This window comes from Lagopus muta, chromosome 5 (assembly GCF_023343835.1).
Source record: "Lagopus muta isolate bLagMut1 chromosome 5, bLagMut1 primary, whole genome shotgun sequence".
In the NCBI taxonomy this organism is placed as follows: domain Eukaryota; kingdom Metazoa; phylum Chordata; class Aves; order Galliformes; family Phasianidae; genus Lagopus; species Lagopus muta.
In genome coordinates, this window is record NC_064437.1 from 17,621,990 (window position 1) to 17,644,714 (window position 22,725).

The following is a 22,725-nucleotide window of genomic DNA, read 5'->3' on the forward strand; positions in this document are numbered from 1 at the left end:
ATTCTCAGATGTACAAATTAAGCACACTAAAGAAATCAACACTTTCTCTCATCTGTGTAGAGATGTTGCTTCCTAAAACAAATTGTGAAAACACTCTAGACAAGAATAACCATTAAGTAATTGAAAATACCCATAAAACAAATACTATTTTAAGCAAAAAGAGGCAAATGTTGACTCTTTGTTGCTGTCAACGTCTATCACCACATCTTTGATGCTCTACACTAGATATCCATTACATTTATTTGAAATGAAAGGTTAGGTCAACAGAGTGGAAAAAAAAGAGCACTCAAGTGTCAGTTCCAAATGTTGATAGCGATGCAGAGAAGTGCATTTTAAATGAATTTTCACCAATACTTGAAAATAATCAAATTGGATGGTATGAACCAGATAAGAAGCATATCTTCATATCTGAGAACTCTAGCTAGGCAAGCAATTAGGAAAGCAGGACACTGGTATTCTGTCTGTAATTTCATCTCCTCGTAGAAACTGCATGTTCTTCCTGCTAAACATTACAATGACATTTCTTTCTACTAGGTTCCTTTTCTTCAGCTAAAGTTGTGCCTGACCCACCCACAATTCTGACTACAGCACCTTTAGTCTGCTATCCCAGATTCTATCAGCAGGTCATAGATCAACAGATACCTTCCCACAGTGGAGTTACTAGGATCAGAGAAACAAGAAGCTTTCTGGTTACGCCTGCACTCAGTTCCTTGAAAAGCTGAGAGCAAAGGAGTGGAGGGGGTAAAAGTCTGAAGGGCAGAACGGGACAGGACACAGCGAGCTAGGCAGCCTACCTTGACAGCTCCCAGCACCACTTCTGCCTGCAGAAATGGAAACTGGCATCACAATCACCAGTGAACATTGCTGCAGTTAATATTCAGAGTAGTACAATGAAAACAGACACAAGTAAAAGAAAGGTGTCATGTTGCTCCTCTCTTCAGGGTTTGGTCACTTGATTTCTGCTTACTGTCTCAATTAGCAAATTACCCTAAGAAAGGCTTATTGGCTGGCAACATCCAGGAGAAAGTATAACAATGAAAAGGAACACTATATAGAAAGGCGTAGGGAGTTTGGAAATAGACATGGTGAAAGTAAACAATAGAGGGCGAGATTAAAATAGAAAACCAGAAGAGCTGGATGAGAGAAAAGGATAAGAAAAGGATGACAGGAAAGGAAGCAGAATTATGCAGGGGAGAGTGAACAAGGCACGGAGATAGAAGAAAAGAAAGAAAGAGTGTAGAAGACAGTAATAGAACAGGGACAATGAAATAGCAAGAAAAAAAAAAATGGGGAAATGATAAGGAAGAGAGATGAACAGAAAACATATAAGCATATAAAGAGCATTAAAATAAAAGGAAAACAAAGAAGTGTGTCGTAAGAAAAGGACCCACATTATAGTGATACTTGCTTCCAAGTCATCACATCCTTTTTAATTACCTTCTTCAAACTTACCAATCTTCTATCTATATCCCAAGACAAATCAATATTCAGTGGTTCAGCAACCAATGCATTAGCAAATTAATGTATCCACTTAGAGCTCTGTAAAGTTGCTAATACTTTCTATCCTCTTAACAGTGGTCATAATCTTGACACCGCAATGATTAAAAGTGTAGGTATTTAACCTGGTTTAATTATGATGATAGGTGCAGCCACTGCTTTTAATTTTGCTTTCACACCATAAATAAACTTGCTGATCATACCTAAGAGTCACGAACAATTTCCATCTGGTATCTGAGATGGTGACACGTTCATCTGCATATTCATCAAGTGGTATCCATGTAAACAAGAAAGCTTTGCTGATTACTTACCTTACTTCTTCTGTAATGAAATCCTTAACCCTTAGGATCTTCTAACAGCAGGTCAGACTACCTGAACTTCAACAGGAACAAAGGGAAATATTCCCACATCCTTAACTAATTGCCATTAACTAAAGGTAAAATTTCTCATAAAACACTAATCCTTTCTGCAGCCAAAGGGGGGTGTTAGATGCAGAAAAAAATTGGAAATAAATTATTACCATTATAGAGTTGAATGAGCTCATTTAAAGAACAGTAAAACATACTAACCAGTAATAAAAATATCACCTCCATCATACATTTTCCCACTTTTTAAGCATGCAATTTGTCATTGGTCACAGTTCCCTATTTATCATTATAATTTGTATCTGGAAAGCATTGTACAAGGGCAGGAAGGCAAATAATAGTATTGAAAAAACCCATGAAAATTACATTCTACCAAACAAGAGCTGATATTGATGTTCTGTTGTCAGAGCCTCCTAAATCTCAAACAAATGCCTCAATCAACATATATGAACTGTTGGGGGCAGGGAAGATGAAGCAAGCTTCACAATTGTGTATTCAGATTAATTTGGAATTAAGAAAATACTGTTAAGGGTTTTGTTTCTTTTAAAATCCAATAGTTTGTCTTTTAATTTTAGGTAGATTAAATATATAAACAGTTATATTTTAGTGAAATATAGGGGTCATGCTGAAAATTGGGCAGGATGATATTCATTGGTCCATACAAGAAAAAGAGTTTTTAAATAATTTCTGATATCTAATTAAGTTGCGGATTAATTTGAGGTCCCAGTAATTTAAATGCTGCAGGATTTTTAAAGTAATATTCCACGGAAGGAATGACTTGCTTTCAATAGATTCACAAGTGCTTGAGTTAAATAAGTTGTAAAGCTCAATAACACTTTAACAAAGCAAATCTCTAGCAGTTTCCTGAACCTACAGCGCTCTGCAGCATCAGGTCAGTCACTTTTCCTTGCTTCATGGTCAGATGACAGCTTACTTGGATAGTTTTTCCATGGAAGCCATTTTCTTATTTTCTTCCATATTATTCTAAAGGAGGATCTACCCTCTCGTAGATCTCAGCATATAATTCATCAAGATTCTCCTCAGGTTGAAACTCCTTGGGAACAGCTGCTGAATCTTCCTGGGCTGCACAGCATTCCCTCTCCCAAAGCAATTTAGATGGTCTACCCCAAGCATCTTCTTGTCTTTCCAGAAAGAACAGAACATCAACAGAACCTGCCTTTGATCCTTCCACAGAGGCAACACTTACAACCCAATGAAATTATGCTGGCCCCATGTATGTAAAGTAGGTGTTATGTTTGGTATATACATCTACAAAAGTGATGAGAAAGACTAATTTCCCTCAAATTACACGAGCAAAGCAGATGAGGAAGCATAATTCTCTGATCATACAGAAGCTATCAGGAAGTCAGATCTCAGTCTAGAAACACGTCAGTAGGTGGAGGAGCATTCTGCAGCTGTGTGTATGGCAGCAGGAGAACTCTACCAACTAACCCACAGGACAGAGGAGCAGGCAGAAGCTATGGCTGTTAGAGTACTTCTATTATTTAGCATTGCTGAGTTCTTCCACAGAAAATTACCACAGGCAGCAAAGAAGAAGTGCACTTCAATCTACCTCACATTAGATAACATTTTCACCATAAACTTCTCAGATTATATGTGTAGACATTTTCTTTTTAGTCTATGTCAAATTCAGGAATGACTGCTTAAGGATAGCCTGATGCTATATGGATAAACGTGAAACTAAAAGTATTTGTTTAGTCATCAGATATGGCTAATCTCCTGCTCATCTCTGGTTCTTTTTTATCTCACTGTTGATGTTTAGAGGAGCAGCTATTCAGGACAAAAACCTACTTGCCAAGTCATGGAGTAAACTGCACATAGCTCAAGCAAATATACAGCCTGCACTTCTGCTTTGCCCTGTTGCTAAGCTACTTTTTGTTTCCCACATATTCTACAAAATCAAAAGCTATCACAGGACAGGCAGATGGAAACTGAGGTTGAGACCATCAGCAATACCTGCTTACTCTCAAATGCCACCTAAAAAAAAAAGGCAGATTTTTGTAGGAACATATTAGAACGAGGAGTGAACTTAGACACAGAGCTTAAAAGTTAGGCATTGTATGTGGTTACATAAACATGCTCCCAAGCACACAAATACATCTATTTATCACAGCAGTCTACTTACTTAAATGAACTACTCATCGGTAATTGAGTGTTTTTTAAAACATGTTTTGAATGAGTACAATCATAAAAATCACAACCTATTAAACTTCCAAGCACATATTGCACAGGCACACCTATAAGCAGAACATGGTCCACATCACTCAAGTAACAAGCAAACATCCCCATTTTCCGTGCAAGTTGCACCTAATAATTAACATCCCTAGAAACTCAGTGAAAAAGTCACAGTGGCTTGAATGCATTTAAGATATTCCAGTCAGAGAAAATGAAGAACTGCATTAAGAGAAAAACAAAAATCCACAAAAAAATAATAATAATAATAATAAAAAAAAACAAACAAACAAACAAAAAAACCACAATCTTACATGATGGATACCTTCTCATTACTGTTGTCACCATTACTTACAATAATCTCCCTTCAGTTATTAGGCTAATACATTTAGTCTGTATCTTATTATACTCTGCTCTTAGCTTTTGGCACAGGAAGAAATGGAAATTAGACCTAGTGGTAGAAGACACTAGCAAGATTCAGAAGATGTCAGGTGTCATAGCCATTTTGGGCAAATTGTAATAGAACAGCTTACAAAATACAATCCCATCACTGTGCTAAAGAAATGTGTGTTTTCTACTTCAGGACATTTTAAGATAGTTGCGTTTTATACCAGCAGAAAGTAAGTTTCATAACTATGTATTTTATATATATATACATCCGATATATATATATATATATATATATATATATATATATATATATATATATAAAATTAATATATATATATATAAATAAAATATATTCCTATTCTCCAAACGAAGAACCATAAACAGAACTCTTCTGTCAATATCACTGAACCCAAATTGGACTTTAATTACCTTGACTATTCTAGGCGTATCTGACCAAATAAGCTACTCCAGCAAAGTTAAGGTCTTCTAAAGATCAGTCACATTTCATTTTTCCAGTTACAAAAGTAGATTATGAATAAAAATACTAAATCATGAGGTGCTTATTTACCATGAGTAATGCTATAATGCAACAGTAAGTACAATGCAACTATAACGCAACAGTAAGAGTAGCAAGTTTCTAGGCTACAGTAAGTGAGGAGTTGTTCAAATGTAAATGCTGTGGGTACAGAAACAAAGGAAAGAAGCCACTTACCTTCAGAAGGCCTCAGGTGTACAGGGATCTCCAGCAAGATACCCTCACCTCCACTGCTAACCCTTAAATGAGGTCAGGGAAGCTGTGGATCCTGGCTCCATCCCTTCCAGTCACTCAGGGGCATTACATGCACCTGCGCATCCCTGGGTTGGCCCTGCCTTCCCAACAGGTGCTCAATCACTGCTTCAAGCTCTGACTTAGAATTTCTGCTACACCATGATAAGCTAAATCAGTATTTTAGATTAATAATATAATAAACCTGAGCCTGAACACAAATTATCAGAATTCTCTGCTCAGCTGGGATGGAAAGCAAGTCCAGTGTATTTGTTACAAAGACTTTCACTTCCAGCTGACTTTAGCAGGCTGAGAATAATTGCTATATTGCAGAAAATTCCACTTCAGTCATTATAAACAATATTTTTTACCATAATTATTGTAAATAATTCACTATTTCCACTGAAATCACTCTTGGTGTGAGAATCAAAAAGCAAAAAAAAACCAGCATACGTAATACATTCTTATGTGTTTCCCCGCATAAGTATAATTCTATAAGAGCAGTTTTATACACAGAAGCAGAGAGCAAATATTGCCCACAGATTTGTTCAAGTCAATAAAAGGAAATTTTGAACACAAATGAAATCCCAAAGCCAAATTCCTGGATTCATATTACTTCCTCTTTAATCTGTTTCACTATAACAATGTAAGGCAGATACTGTTCAGAATAACTGTTTCAAAACCACTGCATTTAAACTTTGAATAATTTTGAATGCCTATCAACCACTCCACATTGTGTCCTATACATAAGTTATTTTTTACTTCAACGCTAATATAAACTAATTATTAACTGCTGATATTTCGGTGACTACATACAGCTTCCCTTTTTTTAAGGCATTGTCTGTTGCTTTTTACTTAGAATGTTTGAAATAACAGAGCAAAAGATTATTTGAATAACAGGTAAACAGAGAAAAGAAGAGCTCAATTATATTATTTCAGAAACCAAGATATCAGCAACCAGTGGTAATGCAGGCAATCTTGACTTCATTTTGAAAAGCACATTCCTTTCATTTTCAAAGGCAGGAGCAGCTGCGTTAGAAAAATCAAAGTGGCATGAAAAATAAGATTACAGAGTTTGGAACCACAGGTGCATATGTGCATAACACCCCTACTCAGGACTTGTGCTCTGAACTCCAGCAATATCCTTATCTGAGAAGCTCAGAAGCTTCTACTCTCTCATCACTCTATTCATCACACAGGAAAAAACAAACAAACAAACAAACAAACAAACAAACACACACTTTGAGGTAGAATAGAAAGAATATTTATCTGGCTGTATTCAGCCTTTATTCATCAATAATGTAGAGGAACTGGAGCGTATCCAAATAACTACATGCACAACTAAGGGTCACAGGACTACACACACTGCACATGGGCAGTGTTATCGACCTCAACATTTAGCAAGTGCACATTCCTAGGAAGCACTGCAGCTGCTGAATGCGTGCAAACAGGCAGCAGAATATATGTACAGTAGATTCTGGCAAACGACAACAATTGCAATTTGCAGCTTCTCCTGACATTGAAAAAAGATTGAGCACTGCAGTGTTAACTGTTGAGCCAAATGTCTTTCTGCCTGACCTTCATATTCTGCACTAGGAACTACCCAGAGTACCACAGCATATCTAAGATGTGTACCTATCAGGCATTACACTGCTCAGCAGGCACAACTGCCAGACAAAATTTCACAACATCAACTGCAAAATGCTCGGTTATTTTCACTAATGGCTTTTGTGCAGCACTATCTGTGTGTAACATTTATTAATAATTTGTTCTTCTACTGCCTGATGTAAATTTTTTTTCATGGCAAATGTCATGCACACTTTTTAAAAATATATGCATTTCATCATTTTCCTTTCTTTATTAGTTCAGTGATAGTTTTCTGGTGCCATATGCTATAAACAGTCAATGTTAACACATACGGACTGTTATTGTGAAACTGCAGCCATTTTCAGCTGACATTTTCACTCCAATATCACTTTGCATCTAAGCCTTAAGATTCCATACATGCATAAAACATTTTTATAGCACGCATACAGATACGGTAAGTTTTTAAAGACATTGTTTTAATAACTAACAGTGAAAATGAGTGATTAATGGTGCAGGAAAAGAGTTTTCTTCAGTTCTGAGGCCACCTGATTTATGCCCTTGACAACCAACAGCACTGTAATTACAGGCTTTCAAAATAATTGATGCTCTCATTGGAAAATTAATGTTGGACTTCAATATTACAAAGATTAAAAAAAAATGTCTCTTGTGAACTTGAAACATCTAAGAACACTTTGGAAATAAATATTTTAGTATTTTAGATACTTTTCCTGTTACCTCCTATGAATAAGTCACCATCTTGCTTTTATCACGGAATGTTAAATTTCTTTCATAAAGCCATGCACACGATTTGTCTTGTTCACAGAATTTGAAGCTTACATTTTTTCGTTAAAATCTGCTGTAATATTGTATTAATGCATGCTAATTTAAGAAAAATATTTTTGAGAGGGATGATATTTAAATCAGAAAACCATAACAGAGTCTGAGAAATGGCAAACTAAGGTCATATACAAACATGCAGTAATCAGGACAGGCCAGATTAACATCAGCAGGTGACTGTAGCAGTACTCCTCCAAACGTCAGATGTATATCAGCACTTTTCTGACACGGTGTTTGACACAAACTTCAGGGCAAAGAGGAATCCTGCTAGACCTCTGCATTTCCATTTAAACCAGTGTGTGCTATGGCTAATTACATGGCTGCAGTTTTCCACTCGACCTCTGCCTCAGCTCGTGCAGCAAATGGCTGATGTTTAATTAGCTGGTTAGAAGCAACTCGCCCAGAGTCAAGCAAAACGTATGTGGCAGAAAGCCCCTGCAGAAATACAGGTTTGTAATTCGTTGATATATACTTGAAGTTGCATATAAGAGCCAATGATATTCCAGAAGCAATCTGGGATTTTCACATTCTGAGATGTATGCAGGTAGCCAGGTATAAGCTGATATTAGCATCAGAATAAAAGCTTATCAGGCATGTCGTACATAAACTCATTTTACCATATTCCACATCAGCCACGCAAATTGCAGCTTCACTAAAAGCCACATAACTGCTCACTGCTAAACCTGACACAAAGGGGAACCGTTCATAGAAACCACAGTCCAGCATTATGCTTTCACAACCATACAGCTTCCAAACCAAAACAGGCCCAACGCCAAAAAGCACAGGCACATATGTCTGCAAAAACACTCTATAGGTGTGTTCCTAGATGGTATTTAAAGCCACAGATTCATAAGAATGATCCCATCATGACTCATGCAAAAATGCAAAATTCATTTTCTAGACCAAACACTGCAGCGTAAAAAGCAGTAAAAAGCGTAAAAAGAATCATTCAGTCATATGCTCTATAAGCTGTGACCTATATCTAGTAGTCAAAGAAAAGACTTCAGAAAATAGAGCTTTACAGCAACAGGAGATTATTAGGCATGGTAGAGAAACAATTGCTTGACGCAATTACAAATTCAAATAGGAACTTAGCTCTTCCATCTGCCCTGTGGATCTTTTGTATGTTCTAAACATGTTCCACTATGGATCTCCCTGTACTGTCAGAGACTTATCCAAGAGTGCTCTGCACTGCACACAAGGCAGTTACAGGTGGTTCAGAAATTTTGCTTAATATGAAAAAAATCAGGAAAGAAGAATCTTGAATCTACTAAAACTTAGTGCTAATAAGTAAAGGGATGTCCTTGCTGTCATTCAGTTTGATTTTTTCCCATTTATCAGGTGCATCTGCAGGATCCCTTGATAGGATGCTAGAAAAGATGTTGCTTTGTGGTCTGACATGGGTTTTGTCTTGGGAGCCACCAATTTGTTTCCTCCAAATATCAGACTATATCAAAGCAGCTGCACCAAAGCTTAGAAAGCCTGTCCATGAAATAATTTTAAAAACTTCTACGGCACAACCACAACAACTCCTTAAATGTATGACTGTAAAATAATATCTCTCACTTGCACAGGGCAGACTTACTTATGGAGTAACATGTGAATTCAATACTCAAAGCAAATTCCCCCAACCAGAAGTTTTCCTGAGGGATTGAGGGGAAAAATATATATATATATATATATATATATACATATATATATGTGTGTGTATATATACAAATATACCCACACACTGCTGCATTTCTGAATTCAGTTGTGTCAAGCAAAGCAGAACAGCAAAGACCAGTTCCCATATGCCACTTTTTCTCCAGAAGAGGATTACTGTTTTAATATGAGCCCATATCATCTATTCCATGCTTAGTGGGGAAAAAAAAAAAAAAAAAAAAAAAAAAAAAAAAAAAGCAGCAAGTAATCCATCTCTACAACATGAAAGTGTAACCCTGGTCCATGCCCCAGAAACGACCTTTGAGCAGGAAAACTGAGGGGCAGCCAGAGGAAAGGAGGTTTCCTTCAACTATCAAGCAACAGTAACTGCAGCTGCAGCCTCTGGCCAAACTTCTGCTTTCTACAAACCACTCAGTGCCATTGTCTGATCAGTGGATCTGCAGAGCCATGGATCTGCTGGCTCTCTACCCATTCCATTTCTTTCTTTAAATTATTTCATCCTGCATCTGCAAGGGTATTTATCCAGTGATATAGCACAGGTCCCTGTTTATGCAGTGTGCTTTCTTTCCCCATGGAAGTAGTGATGCTACAGTCACTGCCTGTGCCCAATGCTAACCAAAGCCTAGGAATAGACAAACTTTGGTTCAGAAGAAAATGAGTAGGATAAAGAGATGATGAGCTGCAGTTGAGTTCTCTACAGTGCACCTTCACCAACACACCAGGCTATGCTGGAAAGTCATTTCATATCATGTTTCTAACAACTGTCATGTTTGCTCGCTGCCTGAGAACTGCAAGGAACAGTTCTTTCTTCACTTAAAGAAGGTCCATCAATAATACTTCTTTAACAGGATGATGGTTTTACAAGGAGAATTTTTACAAATCAGCTTGAAATCACCAGAGGCACTCACTGACAGCCAAGTTTTCCTTATGTTGGAGCAAGAATCAATTTCCTGTCTTGAAATTTTATTCCAGATGAGTCAGAAGAGGCTTACACTCCAGATCTTCACATTTATCTTCTAGTTCCCTGTCTTCTTTGATACTTAAAATTCTTCCAGGAACTCAGTTGGTCTTGCTGAAGCAAAGCATGAGCAGTTTTATGCTTTAAAACAAACAAACAAACAAACCCGAAAAAACAGTTTTCTGCTTTATGCTCACATATTTCCATGACATTTTCCATGACATCTTACAAAGATTGCTCAAAGGTGGGTAAAAAGCCATCAGCATTAATACAGATACTGTACTTAAGACCATCCTGCACATAGATAGTATGCATAAGTCATGCATCATCATACTTCCTTCTAAGACTATCTTGACTGAGATAAACAGGAAGCATTTTCTGAATCTTTTTACTACCAATACTTTTTACTTTGTGAAACCACACAGCTGAGATAGTCTTTAACACAGCGGCATATCCTTGGCCACTGTTGACTACCTACTTCCCCCACCATACAGCTACCTTCTTTAGGAACACACATGCGTATTATTGCCTACAGTTGCTTCACTTCTGCCAAATCATACACAGCCTCCTCTTAACTCCCTCAACCAGTACATTTATAACACAGTGAGATACAAAACCAAAGAATTAACACAAATCTTCCTGCTCTTACAGCATTCACACGCCTCGTACCACACACCTATTTATAGCAAAAATTTGTGAAATAGAGGCTGGCTCCCTGTGTTTTACTGTACCTATCACAGTTAGACTCTTAATTAGCCTTTAATTACTACAATAACAACATAATTAACAACAGCTTTTGTAAGCTTCTAGAATTAAATAACCATGTGAGATCTCAGTTCATTCTACCGCAAAGCACCCTGTCTTTCTTATTCTTCCAGAGTGAAGCAATCCACACAGTAAACAAAATACTCATCAGTAATTTTTGATAGATTGCACTCATGACTTCCAAGCCAGACTCCTGAACAAGTGAGGCTGATACAGTAAGTGCAACTCTAAGTGGCTAATCAGTCATTAACTATTACAGCAACTGGGAAACAACAATTTGACATTAGCAAAATCTTGCTGAACTTTTGCTGTTTTATGTGAAGTAAGCCAACAGCAAGGCCAACAAAAAGGGACATTTTCAACTTAAAGGCTAGAATACTAATTGATAAGAACCAAAACCAGACACCCACACACATTGCCCAGAATGATGTCCTGGAATTTGCCTGATAGCCAAACACATACCTCCTCTGCTCCTGGAATCCCTCCTGGGTACCTCCTCTGCCCAGAGCCCCCACTGCTTCCTCTTCTCCAGTCACCATAAGCCCCTGGTACCTCTGAGGCCAGAGAAGCCCAGAACTCCAGGCTGACAGAGCTAGGACAAGATCCCACATTGGCATGGCAACCTGTTGGAGCTCTGAAGAGTCTTTTTCAATTACCTGGAGTCAGATTACGGATTTGCTTTTCACAATTTATTGCAGGCATGAAGAGTGACAACTGCATTTTTACTTTTAATGTCTGGTGAAACTTTCTTTGTCTGAGGGGCTGCTAGGAAAAAGAAGGGACTGGTGGAATCTTCACTTCCTCTGCCACAGCATGCTGGCTACAGCACTAAGGTCCATTTGGAGACTGAACAAGGCAGCACATTATTTCCCATACTCCCCAAAGCAAGAGGGACAGGAAATGAAACAAGACCTTTTGAGTCACACTTCTTTCATTGACTGGTAAAGCTAAGTGCCACAGCACAAGCTTACAGGCACAAGAGGAGCTCTGCACACATCATTAATGTGCTGTAGTGGAATGACAAGGCTACCTCATTCACAGAAGGCCATATCCAGGATACCTCTCACTGACATCATCAGAAGTTCACCGACAAAAGGCTGCAAGCTTTGATCCATAGATAGGATCTCAAAGTACCACACTTCACCATGGAAACAATTGTTCAGGTTAACTCCATTCCTTTTAAGGCTGCAGCGGGAATTGCACCACGTACTCCACGCATTAGAGAAACCACACGCTCGGTTTTGCCCCACGTCCCCTGACGGGCACGAGGGCCGGGTGAGGTGTCATCAGCGTGCCGAGCTCATGCAGAGCGCATCTGCACGAGAACGTCGGCCGTATAGGAACGCTGTTCCCAGAGCCATCCCACTGCTGTTTCCCAAAGACCGAAGCTCCAGTTTCACCCTGGATCAGCCTCGTGCACCCCCACGCCCGCCGGGATCCCGCGCAGGTGTCTCAGTTCCGCACCGCCCATCTGCCGCTCTCCCGCCGGCTGCAGCCAGAGCTCCCCTGGCTCTGCAGGGGGCTTCCCCTCCCTCGCGGCCGCCCGAGAACCCCGCAGCGAAGCAGTTAAGCGGCCGGGCCCCCTCCGCTCCTGACGTCAGCCCGGCGCGGGGACGCGCTGGCGGCGGCGGGCGGAGGAGACCGCGGCGGGCGGCTGCCAGCGGCCGGGGAGCGCTGCCGCGGGGCCGCCCGCAGCGCCCGCCAGCATGTCCGCCAAGGAGCGGCCGAAGGGCAAAGTGACCAAGGACAGCGTCACCCTCCTGCCCTGCTTCTACTTCGTGGAGGTGAGTGGTCGCTCGGCGCCTCGGGGACCGGCCGTGGCTCCGCGCTGGGATGGCTCCGAGTGCGGGGCTGGCGGCGGTGAGAGGAGGGCACCGCGGGGCGCTCCGCCGTGCAGCGCCGCTCACCGCGAGCGGAGGGAGCGCGGCTCACCGCTGTTCCCGCAACGCGGGGTGCGGCATCCTCACGCCGCGCTTTGCCCTTCTCGCAATCAGCGGCTAAGCCCACCGCGAAGAGCTGGCGTTCTTTAGAGGGAATTATTTCTCGGAGTTGCTGGGACGCGAAAAGGCTACTTAAGCAAATGGTGCCGTGTACCCAGGGACCTCTCGAGAGGAAGACATGTTTCTAGAAGAGCTTCTAGGTGAACGCCACTTGTGTTTCTCTGGCAGAATAAAAATCACGTTTGGAAAGGAATGCTCAGGAAAATGGAAATGTTTTTAATATGATGATCAGTGGCGTCTTTCTGTCAACTCCTGGATTATGTGCTATCTCTAATAGAGCTAAAAATGCACGGGCTAGAATGGAATGAGGTTCTGTGCACATCTTAAAGAGCAAAACCTGCTATGGCTGCTCAGCTGGTAGCAGGTGCAGTTGCAGAGGCACTCTGCTCCGTGCATCGCTTGCAGGCATTATGCTGCCTGGCGTACAGCCGGGTAGGTGCTGCTAGAAGATCACAGGTAGGCATGGGCTAAGCTTAGGGAGTAAAAACAGTTTACGGATTGAGCACAGTGTTTCAGATGACCTCATTAACAGGAAGGCGACTGAGGCACGGTGAGGCATCGTGTAATATCTCAGGGCAAGATGGTAAAGAATTTAATGGTAAAATATGGTATAAGAATTAATTATAACTGGTAGGTTAAATAAAGATATGAACACATATACAGTACATAATGTATGAAATATAAAAACAATAAAATATAAAATTTAAAAAAATGGAGGAAATACAGAGAAAGAATGACTTTAAGGTACATTTGAAGGGCTTTGGAGGTTCTCTGGAAGGTAAAGAAGATAAATACCAGAAGGAGTTTCAAATAACACAGGCATCTCTACCCCCTTCCCTCCCTGAGCACCTGGACGTGACCGGGAGATAACCCAAAGTAAACAGCACCCACTGGAAAGCTTTGCACAGGCTCCTCATATGCAAGCATCATGCATACCCTATCACTGTACTGATGAAAGGAGTTTGCTGTGTCATACAACTTACATTAGCTTTGTATAGGAGGGAGAATTGAAAATTGGAAAAGTTCCTACAAAGTCAGGGGGCATCCTAACTCTGTGCCATCCTTGTTGCTCAAGGAATCCAAAAGGATGAGAAATTACTAGACTTCATCTTGGGAATGATTGTGATACAATGTAGGCACAATGTAGAGATTCTGGAAGACACAACAGAACCACACTGTTTGGTGGGCTGTGCTTTGGCCTGCAGCAAGACAAGATGAATTACAGAGTGTGAATTACAAAATGTGTCCCTGCTGCTCACAAGAGTTGCCTTCTATAATATTAATTCCATACTTGCAGTTCCCCTAGAAGCTCCCTGTAGCTGTTACAAGGAATAACGCAAATGATCCTGCAAGAAGTGCAGAAGTTAGACTGAGCTCTTTGTACTGTTCCCACAAGAAGTAGATGAGTTCTCCATTCTATGTTCTAAAAATCTTCAACAGGTCACCTACAGTTAGAAGTCAAAAGCAGTGGAGATCAGTGCCACAAAGCCTCTTCGGTGCCCTGCTGTTCTGAGAGGGAGTCAGAGTTCATGGTTAAGAGTGGGCTACTAATGAACTGCTAGGACTTCTATGTGACTCCTTCACAGGAACAGAACCTAGAAGCCGCAGGAGCCCTTTTCCCTGAGAAGTGAGTTCTAATTCTCAAACTGCAGATTTATGCCCCCTCTTGAGACAATGAACGTTTAGGTATTCAATACAAATAAGAGCAACAACTAGGAGGGGAAAAAAAACTGCCATCCACCTGAGCCTATCCATTAACTAGGAAAATTTGAGCTATTGTTCCTCTCCCATTGCAGAGCAGGAGGACTTAAATCAGTTTCCCACATTTTAGGTGAGTACACAAATCATTTGAGTGAACTGGTGGCAGCAATTCAGATGGTACTTAAACAGTTTGTATTTCCTATGTACACCTACCCTGAATTTACCCACATGCACACTAATTCTGATCAGACTGATGGCAATGCCTTCCTGGAGCTCTGCAGCAGAGGCAGATGCCATCACACAAGCAGCATCAGAAAAAGGAAAGGATGGCTTACATTCCTCTGTTGTGACTGGCTCAAGGAGAACCGAAGACTGAGTTATACTTCCATAAAGGGATTAAATAAAATATAATTTCACTGGCATTAGAAATTCCCAAGTGTAATTGACAGAGGGATTTGACTGATACTGCTATGTAATATAGATCTCCTTTGTAAGCAGGAGGTTATGATCCTACAAAGGCCAAATAAATAAAAACAAAACTTACCCAATTTGATTAATGCTTTCTCAATTTCAAAGCTTTTAATATTATGAATTGGAGTTGAAATTATGATGAGAAATGAGATTTTTAGCTCATTCCTCTAATTGCTATCATTTTTTCCCCCTCTGCCACCCACTCACTTCCATTTTGCGTGTTCCGTTCGTATCAGAAAGTCCCTCCTCACTACAAATTGCAGTGAATAAGCACAGAAAATTAAGTTTGCACCTTCAAACAAACAAACAAACAAAAAAAACAGTATTCTGTCTCCCATATAGCATCAGGACCTAGAAAATCTAGGCTAAAGAAATAATAACTTCTTTAGAAAATAAGTTACGATGTATTTGTAAAATACATAGTATTTTTCTCTCAAACACTATACAAAAGTTGAGAAAAAATTATGTTGCGACAAAGAAGAAATGAAAATTCCAAAGAAAATAGTATATGATTAAATGAAAGAGGAAAAATAACTATTAACTGATTTATTTCAGGCATGAGAGAGAAGAGAACAGGTTAAAGACAGGTTTTCTGCTTCAGAGGGATTTGATATTTAGAAATAGTGGCAAATACAGCTCTGACACTGAGGTCTTCCTGCTCTTATGATCCTTATGAATAAATATGTATGAGACTAACAAATAAATGAAAGTGTTTAATGGCAGCAACTTTAATAACTGGAAAAAATGTAAGCAGTCCAATTGACAGTTAACTTTAAAAAAATGATTGGGCCCAATTTTCATTTCAGTCTACTTCAAAAATATCAAACCAGCAGATTTTAATACAGCAGATTTATAACTTAAAACCAATATGCCCTTTTTAAAATCAATGCTATCACTGGAGCTATTTCTCACTTACACAGAAATGCAAAAGGAGAATCAGACCAGAGCTTCAGAAGGTTAGAAATGAAAAGGAAATAAAAATTTGAAAGGAAGAGATGGATCTTCAAAAAAATTTGGATGGATCATCTTCCAAAAAAAATCAGAGGCAAACAAATGAGCATTATAAAATAAATCATAACACACTTTCAGTAACAATTTCAATTTCATGATTCATAAAAACTCATCAGTTTACCCTATTGTACCATAATAATTCTTCAGAGGCATTTGAAAATGCTGGTAAGACTTCTGCTTAGCAGTACCTCTGATCCTGAGAGCTGAATAGTTTTATACTGCCTTGTGAATCTCAATTACCTGAGGCATGTGGTAATGAGCACTGCCAGGCAGCCTGGCCTGTTTTATTCCTAATTACGGTTGTGACATTTTAGGGTTCCATAGACTATGAGTTGTCTGAGCTTTGTTTCTAAAGCTGGAAAAGTCAAAGCTTGCAATGAAAACTGAAAGTCCCTCTGGCTTGGTGGGATGTGTGAAGAAGTCCGCCCTTATGGGAGATACTGAAAATCAGTACTTCCTAGAAAAAGTTCCACCCTGAAATTGTTTCTCTTCAGCGAAGAGTACATTGAGAGCACGCTGTAAGTATATACACCTCCAGAAAAAAATCATAGAATCACCTACGTTATAGAAGACCTTCAAGGCCATCAAGTCCGACCACCAACCTGAACCTACCAAGTCCCATCACCAAACCAGACCCCTTCATGCCGTGTTTACACTTCTCTTGAATACTTCCAGAGATGGGGACTCCAACATTTTCCCAGGCATCCTGTTCATTTCTTGATTAAATAGAAACGTCTCCCATCTTAATACAAATTTGGAAAATTTCCAGAGTTAAATAGTTTCTATTACTGAGAGAATAGCCATGATTTAGAGGCAGGAGAAATATATTCTTGGTGAAATAAAAAGACTCTTCACCTGTGCCCTCTCACTTCAAAAAATCCTGGTTTATACCCCTTAAGTCACAGTGAATTTTGCCTTTGACTTCAGTGGCACTAGTGCATTACTGTGTGTCTCACATGTGGGAATGCTGAAGGACGTAATGTCCTGAGTGATCACTTAGGTTTTCTCAGTCCCCAGAGGGGATGGAATTTTTCAAACAGTGGCATGAGAAGAAAGAACAAGTATCTGTTATGACCATAGGAATCAGCCTGCAAAACATAGGTCATCAACTTCCACTGAAATAAATACATGCAGGGAATATTCATTGTGTCTTAGCACCAAACACTTCCTCTCCTTCTGCTTCTAATATATACTGGCAGAGCTAGGTTTGAAATGTCAGATGTTTGTACACATCAGAAGGTAGCCCTATGCCACCTCTCAGTCACATCTGAAGGGTTTTATGTAGCCTTTCAGCTATGCATGACCCACCACATTTAAATTATGCATTTTTTTCACTTCAAAGTTGTGCACAGGTGTGACTGTACAAGATACAAAATCAGAGGAAGTGCAATGATTAGAATAAGTGCATAGGGAGAATGCGCTCTAGGACTAAGTCTCCCTTCCTAAGAACAAAATGTTTGTATCTAGTGCAAGAATTAAATTATACTGCTGTTACTTGGAGGCCCATTTCTACCTAAGTAGGTTTTCTGCTATATTTGAATTAGTCTTAGGGGAAAAAACTCACACACAAACTGTAGAAAATGAAATTATCCCCATACTGTGGAAGTAGCACAATGCTTTACATGTATATTGCTTTTTCTCTCAGAAGAGCCTACAATGTGCAAGGGAACGGGGAGGAGAAATACACTTAAGAGCCTGCTCATTGAGCTGACCTTGTGATGTGGCTGACTCACACAGGATAGACATTAGATTTGCATATACATTGCATTAGAGACCAGCATCCCCAAAATACTAAGGGCCAGTCTGAGACTTGAGGAAGCTGCTATTAAAAGCAACAGCCATTCACTGACTGAACTGTCAGTGCTATATCCTCCCTATCACTTCCTTTTCTACAGAAGAGCTGTTCAGCTTGCATACTACTAGCTTTTAGTAGATGAGCAGAAAAGAGTGGCATAAAGGAGGGGCCAGGGCTGTGCTAATACTGTCCTGGAAAAAAAAATTAATAATGCCACATGTTAGGTCTCCATCTGTGTTTGGCTACTTGCTTTGCCAATGTAGATTTTAAGTCATCCATGGTGAAAGAGAATCTCTTTTCTGTTCTTTTCAGTTCTCCATCATCCTCTGGATCTAATACCCAGTAGTAAAAGGAATATTTAGTATGTTAGAAATCAGAGGAGATTCATTTTCTAAATTACATGTTCCAATTACATGTTCCAAAAATAGAAATATTTATGACCCTTTCTGTGATTTCCTTCTATAATTGTTAAAAATCTGCAGCCAAAATTAAAAATTAAGTTACCAAAGAGCACAGGAGTGAGCCACTAGAGAAAGGTTGACACCCACAGAATTTATTTATTTTTGTATGAGAGCTGCTCTGAAAGTAATGGCTCCTATTTTATCATTTCCCACAATGTCAAAGGCAGATGGTGGTGGCATGGCAGCAGAGGCTGAACCTTTCTGCCAATATTCCATCACATTTTGCTGATGTGCAACAGATGGCAGTAGAGGGGCACTTGTGTCACCGCTATGAGGCTGAGTCAAAACAGCAGTCCATGGAGTGGCACCATGCCAATTCCTCATCAGAGAAAAAGTTCAAGATGCAGCCTTCAGTTGGTAAGATGATGTTCACTGTCTTTTGGGATAGGAAAGGGATGATCCTTCTGGATTGATTTCCTGGAACCCAGATAAACCATCAACTCTGACTGCTATATCACAGTACTGACTAAGCTGAAGACTAGAACTTCCTGAAAACGCCAGAGAAGACGACAACCCTTCTCTTGCAATACAAGAACACCAGAAGCCATACCGGTTTCAAGACCACAGGGCACACTGCAAGTCTTGGCTGGAATGTGCTATCACACGCACCAGATAGTCTGGATCTGGTGCCTTCTGACTTGCTTCTGCTTGGGCCGTTAAGAGATGGGCTTTGTGGGCAACATTTCCTAGCAATGATGTCATCATAGCTGCTGTGAAACAGTGGGTCACCTCTGCTGGTGCAGATCTTTATGAGCACAACACCCAGGCTCTTGTTCACCACCAGTAAAAATGCACAACTTATGTTTAAAAATAGTGCTTCGTAGCTAAGAATTTACTCTATCAAATAGTGTTATTGTGCTCTTTCTATCTGTTGTAGTGGAAATAAATAGGCAGCATTACTTTCAGGGTGACCTGTGTATGCATGAAACAGTGTATTTTGGAGAGTAGAATAAATTGTAACATTATGTAGGGATTGGCACCTTTAACTGCTAGATCTTTTTTCTTTTTGAATGAACTTTTAGCTGAAGCTTAGTAGCACTTCAACCTGCAAAAAGCCACCTTTTCAGAATGTTGCTTTTCTTGTTTTTACTATAACTCCACAATAGCCACTATAAAAGAAGTCTCAAAATCAAGAGGGAGTGCAATATCTTAAATCTCACTGTGGTTACCCATTGATTATAACTAATAAATAATCATAATTAACAATAATCATAAGTAATAATGAATCATCAACTATTTCTGAACTCTCACTGAAGATGAATACGTTCATGGTATTTTTCACATGATGTAAAATTTCTGTCTAAGAGTTTGTTTCACATTTAAGTTCATATACTTAAGCTGAAATATTTTTAAAATTATTTTAGATTGAGAAATAAGCCCTTTTAGAATTACTATACATCAGTTTGACTTTTAAATTTACAGGGGGAAAATGTAAATTTTATCACTTATGTATCAACTTTATTTTTGATCTTACGCTTTGCTGAGAGGTTTTCCATCAACATTTGGCAAAAGATGAAGAGATTTCAGGAGCTGCACAAGGATATCTGCTGTATTTCTAAAGCTACACTCTAGTTTGGTAGTCACAGAACAATTCAATTAAACTCTAAAATCAATGATGGAAATAGGCATAATGTAATTTTCCAAAATGGTAATGATAATAGATTTCAATGGCACCTGGGATTCTAAGTTGTGAGTCAAAATTAAATCCAATAGAGTTAATATGGGAGAAGAAAGACCACATAATGTCTCCGCAATTAGTTTTCACAAAGCATAGACAATGGTTAGGTAAAAATTCTTCAGAGAAAAGGCAGTTCCTTACACCTAGCTTTGGACTACATGAAGTCTGCATCCAAAATCAGGTACAAGAAACAGCAGAAACTGAAGTTTAGACAAAAAAGCACAAAACAAAACACCCTTTATACACATGGAAATCTAAGCTTCTGAAAACCTTGAATGTCTAATATTGCAAACATGAGTATATGAGAATTTTTTTAGAACGTAGCAAAAAAATCTACAAATCTGACTTTTAAGTTAAACAGATTCCCTGTTCTACACACATCCTGTGTTCTGTACCATCTCTAAGAAGTCCTCATGATATCCCAGTTTGCAATGAAGTTAAGCTTGTGCTTGGTCTTAACCCCTGCTCATCACAACAGTCTAACTGAGGGCAAAGGTAGAGCACTAGTGAAGCTAAGCAGGAGCCACACTGGAGATCCTACAAAGGAGCCCATGGGTTCTAAAAAGCAAGAAAAAATGGCAGCATTTTTCCTGCTTGTCATATTTCTGGAAGGTATTCAGACATGATAGTCATGACCTCAGTATTCATTCCTGGCAGGATAGAAGAAACCTGTCCTTCTGTCTCAAGAAGCTCTCAGCAAAGTACAACAGGACAACAGCCACAGAGGTTGAAAGCTGCAATCACTGTTGGCAGCTAGCTAAGAATAGACATACTTTGCCTCCTCCACCCCACCATAGCCCTCTCTTTGTCTCATCCATCTACTGTGCCTTATCATTTAGACCATGAAGTCCTTATCATGAGGACTGACATTTATAATACAGTTTAATAAAATCTCCCACAATTCCACAGCCTTGCAGTGAAAACAAATCATTAAATAGACCATCATTCTTCCAAATGCTTGTCTGTTATTGATTTAATGAGAAACTGGTGGCATTCATTAGTCATATCTCTGTGGCCATCCTCTGTGTATTTACTTGTTTGCCTGAACAGATTTCCTGATCACCTGATTGAAAGAAAACAGAAATACCAAAAGGCCGCCGTTGTGTTCAGGAATTCTTTGCCTGTTGTGGAAGAGTTGCAGAACAACCTAACAATGGAAGAATTCGTTGGCCACCTGAGTCTAGAAGTTATTTCCAAATATATCCAAGTATCCTACCAAGTGCCCCGTAATGCACTCTGACATGTGTGATAGCCATACTGTCTTTATTCTACTTCTGGCTAATTGTGGCTTGGTTCCTCAGATCCTGCTGCTCTCTTTTCTGCCTGTCATACATAGTCAGGTAAAACAAATAAATTCCACAGCCTTTGTGCTTGCATCCTATCTCGCAAAGAATCACTTAATCATTCTGGTTATCACACTGCACCAAAACATCAGTATCTACCTATTAATGCACAAGAGGCATCTTATTTTTTCCCAATTTGCTTGACTGAAATATAGCCCATGCTAATCATGTTTGTAACTTATATTCAAAATGTCTGCTGGTAGCCACTAACACAGTTTAATACAAGACAAGATCTGGATGTTCATGAAAAGAGGTAATACCTGTAAATAATACCTGTAATGCATTTAAGCAAGGCAAAAAAAGGTCATAAAGCTGCATCCCAGAGAGTTTGTTTAACCATCTGAGTGTGTGATACTCCTTGGTTACACTCTCAGAAAAGCTCATGGATTTGAAGATATTCTCTTGAAGATACATACGGACTCTGCGTAGTTACGTGCTGGCAAAAGTGAAAATTAGATGTGTAACTACAAGCATGCAGTTTTAGGGAAAGAAAATTTGTAGAATCTACTAATTTTCATAGAGATTTAAATAATGTTTGTATCCAATTGCATATTCTTTTAATGTAGAGTAGAAATAGGGATGGGAGTAGAGGGTAATACTTATTTGCACCTTTTTTTTTTTGTTTGAGCCTCTCTGTCTCAATTGTGTTATTTAGGACGCAATCAATATCTAATTCCCACTGACTTTTTATGACACTTGCAGAGAAAACCTGATTACAGTGAAGTATTGATCATTTGGGAATTCTCCAAGGGGAGGATTCGAAATCTCCTTCAATTAGAAATTAGAGCTTTGTAGAGACTCCACGGAATAGTAAAGATCCTATGTTTAACTCCACAGCAAACACTTCAATGTTTCCCTCGGAATGAGAGTGTGTTTGTCGGAAGGTCAGAGGCAAAACTGAATGCCCTAGATGCCTAGCTGCCCAAAGGACCACCTCATGCTATTCAGAGACAGATGTCCCATCCCTGGAGGCATTCAAGGCCAGGCTAGATGTGGCTCTGGGCAGCCTGGTCTAGTGGCTGACGACCCTGCCCATGGCAGGAGGGTTGAAACTAGATGATCATTATGGTCCTTGTTAACCCAGAGCATTCTATGATTCTATGATTCACTCCAATAAGAGGATTTCCCCACTAAGGCTTGGCCTCGTTTGCAAGATGTCTGTTATTATTCCTGCATTATATAGAGTACAACATATAGAAGTACAGATGTAGGACAAGGAGTTGGGACATATGTTGGTATTGG

At 39.5% G+C, this 22,725-nt stretch overlaps 2 protein-coding genes across 5 annotated transcripts in view; one reads left to right on the plus strand and one right to left on the minus strand.

The window, feature by feature from the left end:
- The window catches only part of PLPPR5 (phospholipid phosphatase related 5), a 164,404-nt gene that overhangs the window by 84,212 nt on the left and 57,467 nt on the right, over positions 1-22,725 (minus strand). Inside the window, exon 1 of one of the 4 annotated variants that reach the window (XM_048943907.1) lies at positions 5,158-5,323. The exons of the other annotated variants lie outside the window; for them this stretch is intronic. The gene's annotated coding sequence lies outside the window, so the exon portion shown is untranslated. Of the gene's footprint in view, positions 1-5,157; positions 5,324-22,725 lie in introns of those variants that run through there. 4 annotated transcript variants of the gene reach the window in all.
- The window catches only part of PLPPR4 (phospholipid phosphatase related 4), a 30,274-nt gene continuing 20,208 nt past the window's right edge, over positions 12,660-22,725 (plus strand). The window contains exon 1 of the mRNA XM_048943874.1: positions 12,660-12,807. Within this exon, the coding sequence (XP_048799831.1) occupies positions 12,730-12,807 (78 nt within the window). The 5' untranslated portion in view covers positions 12,660-12,729. The remainder of the gene's footprint in view (positions 12,808-22,725) is intronic.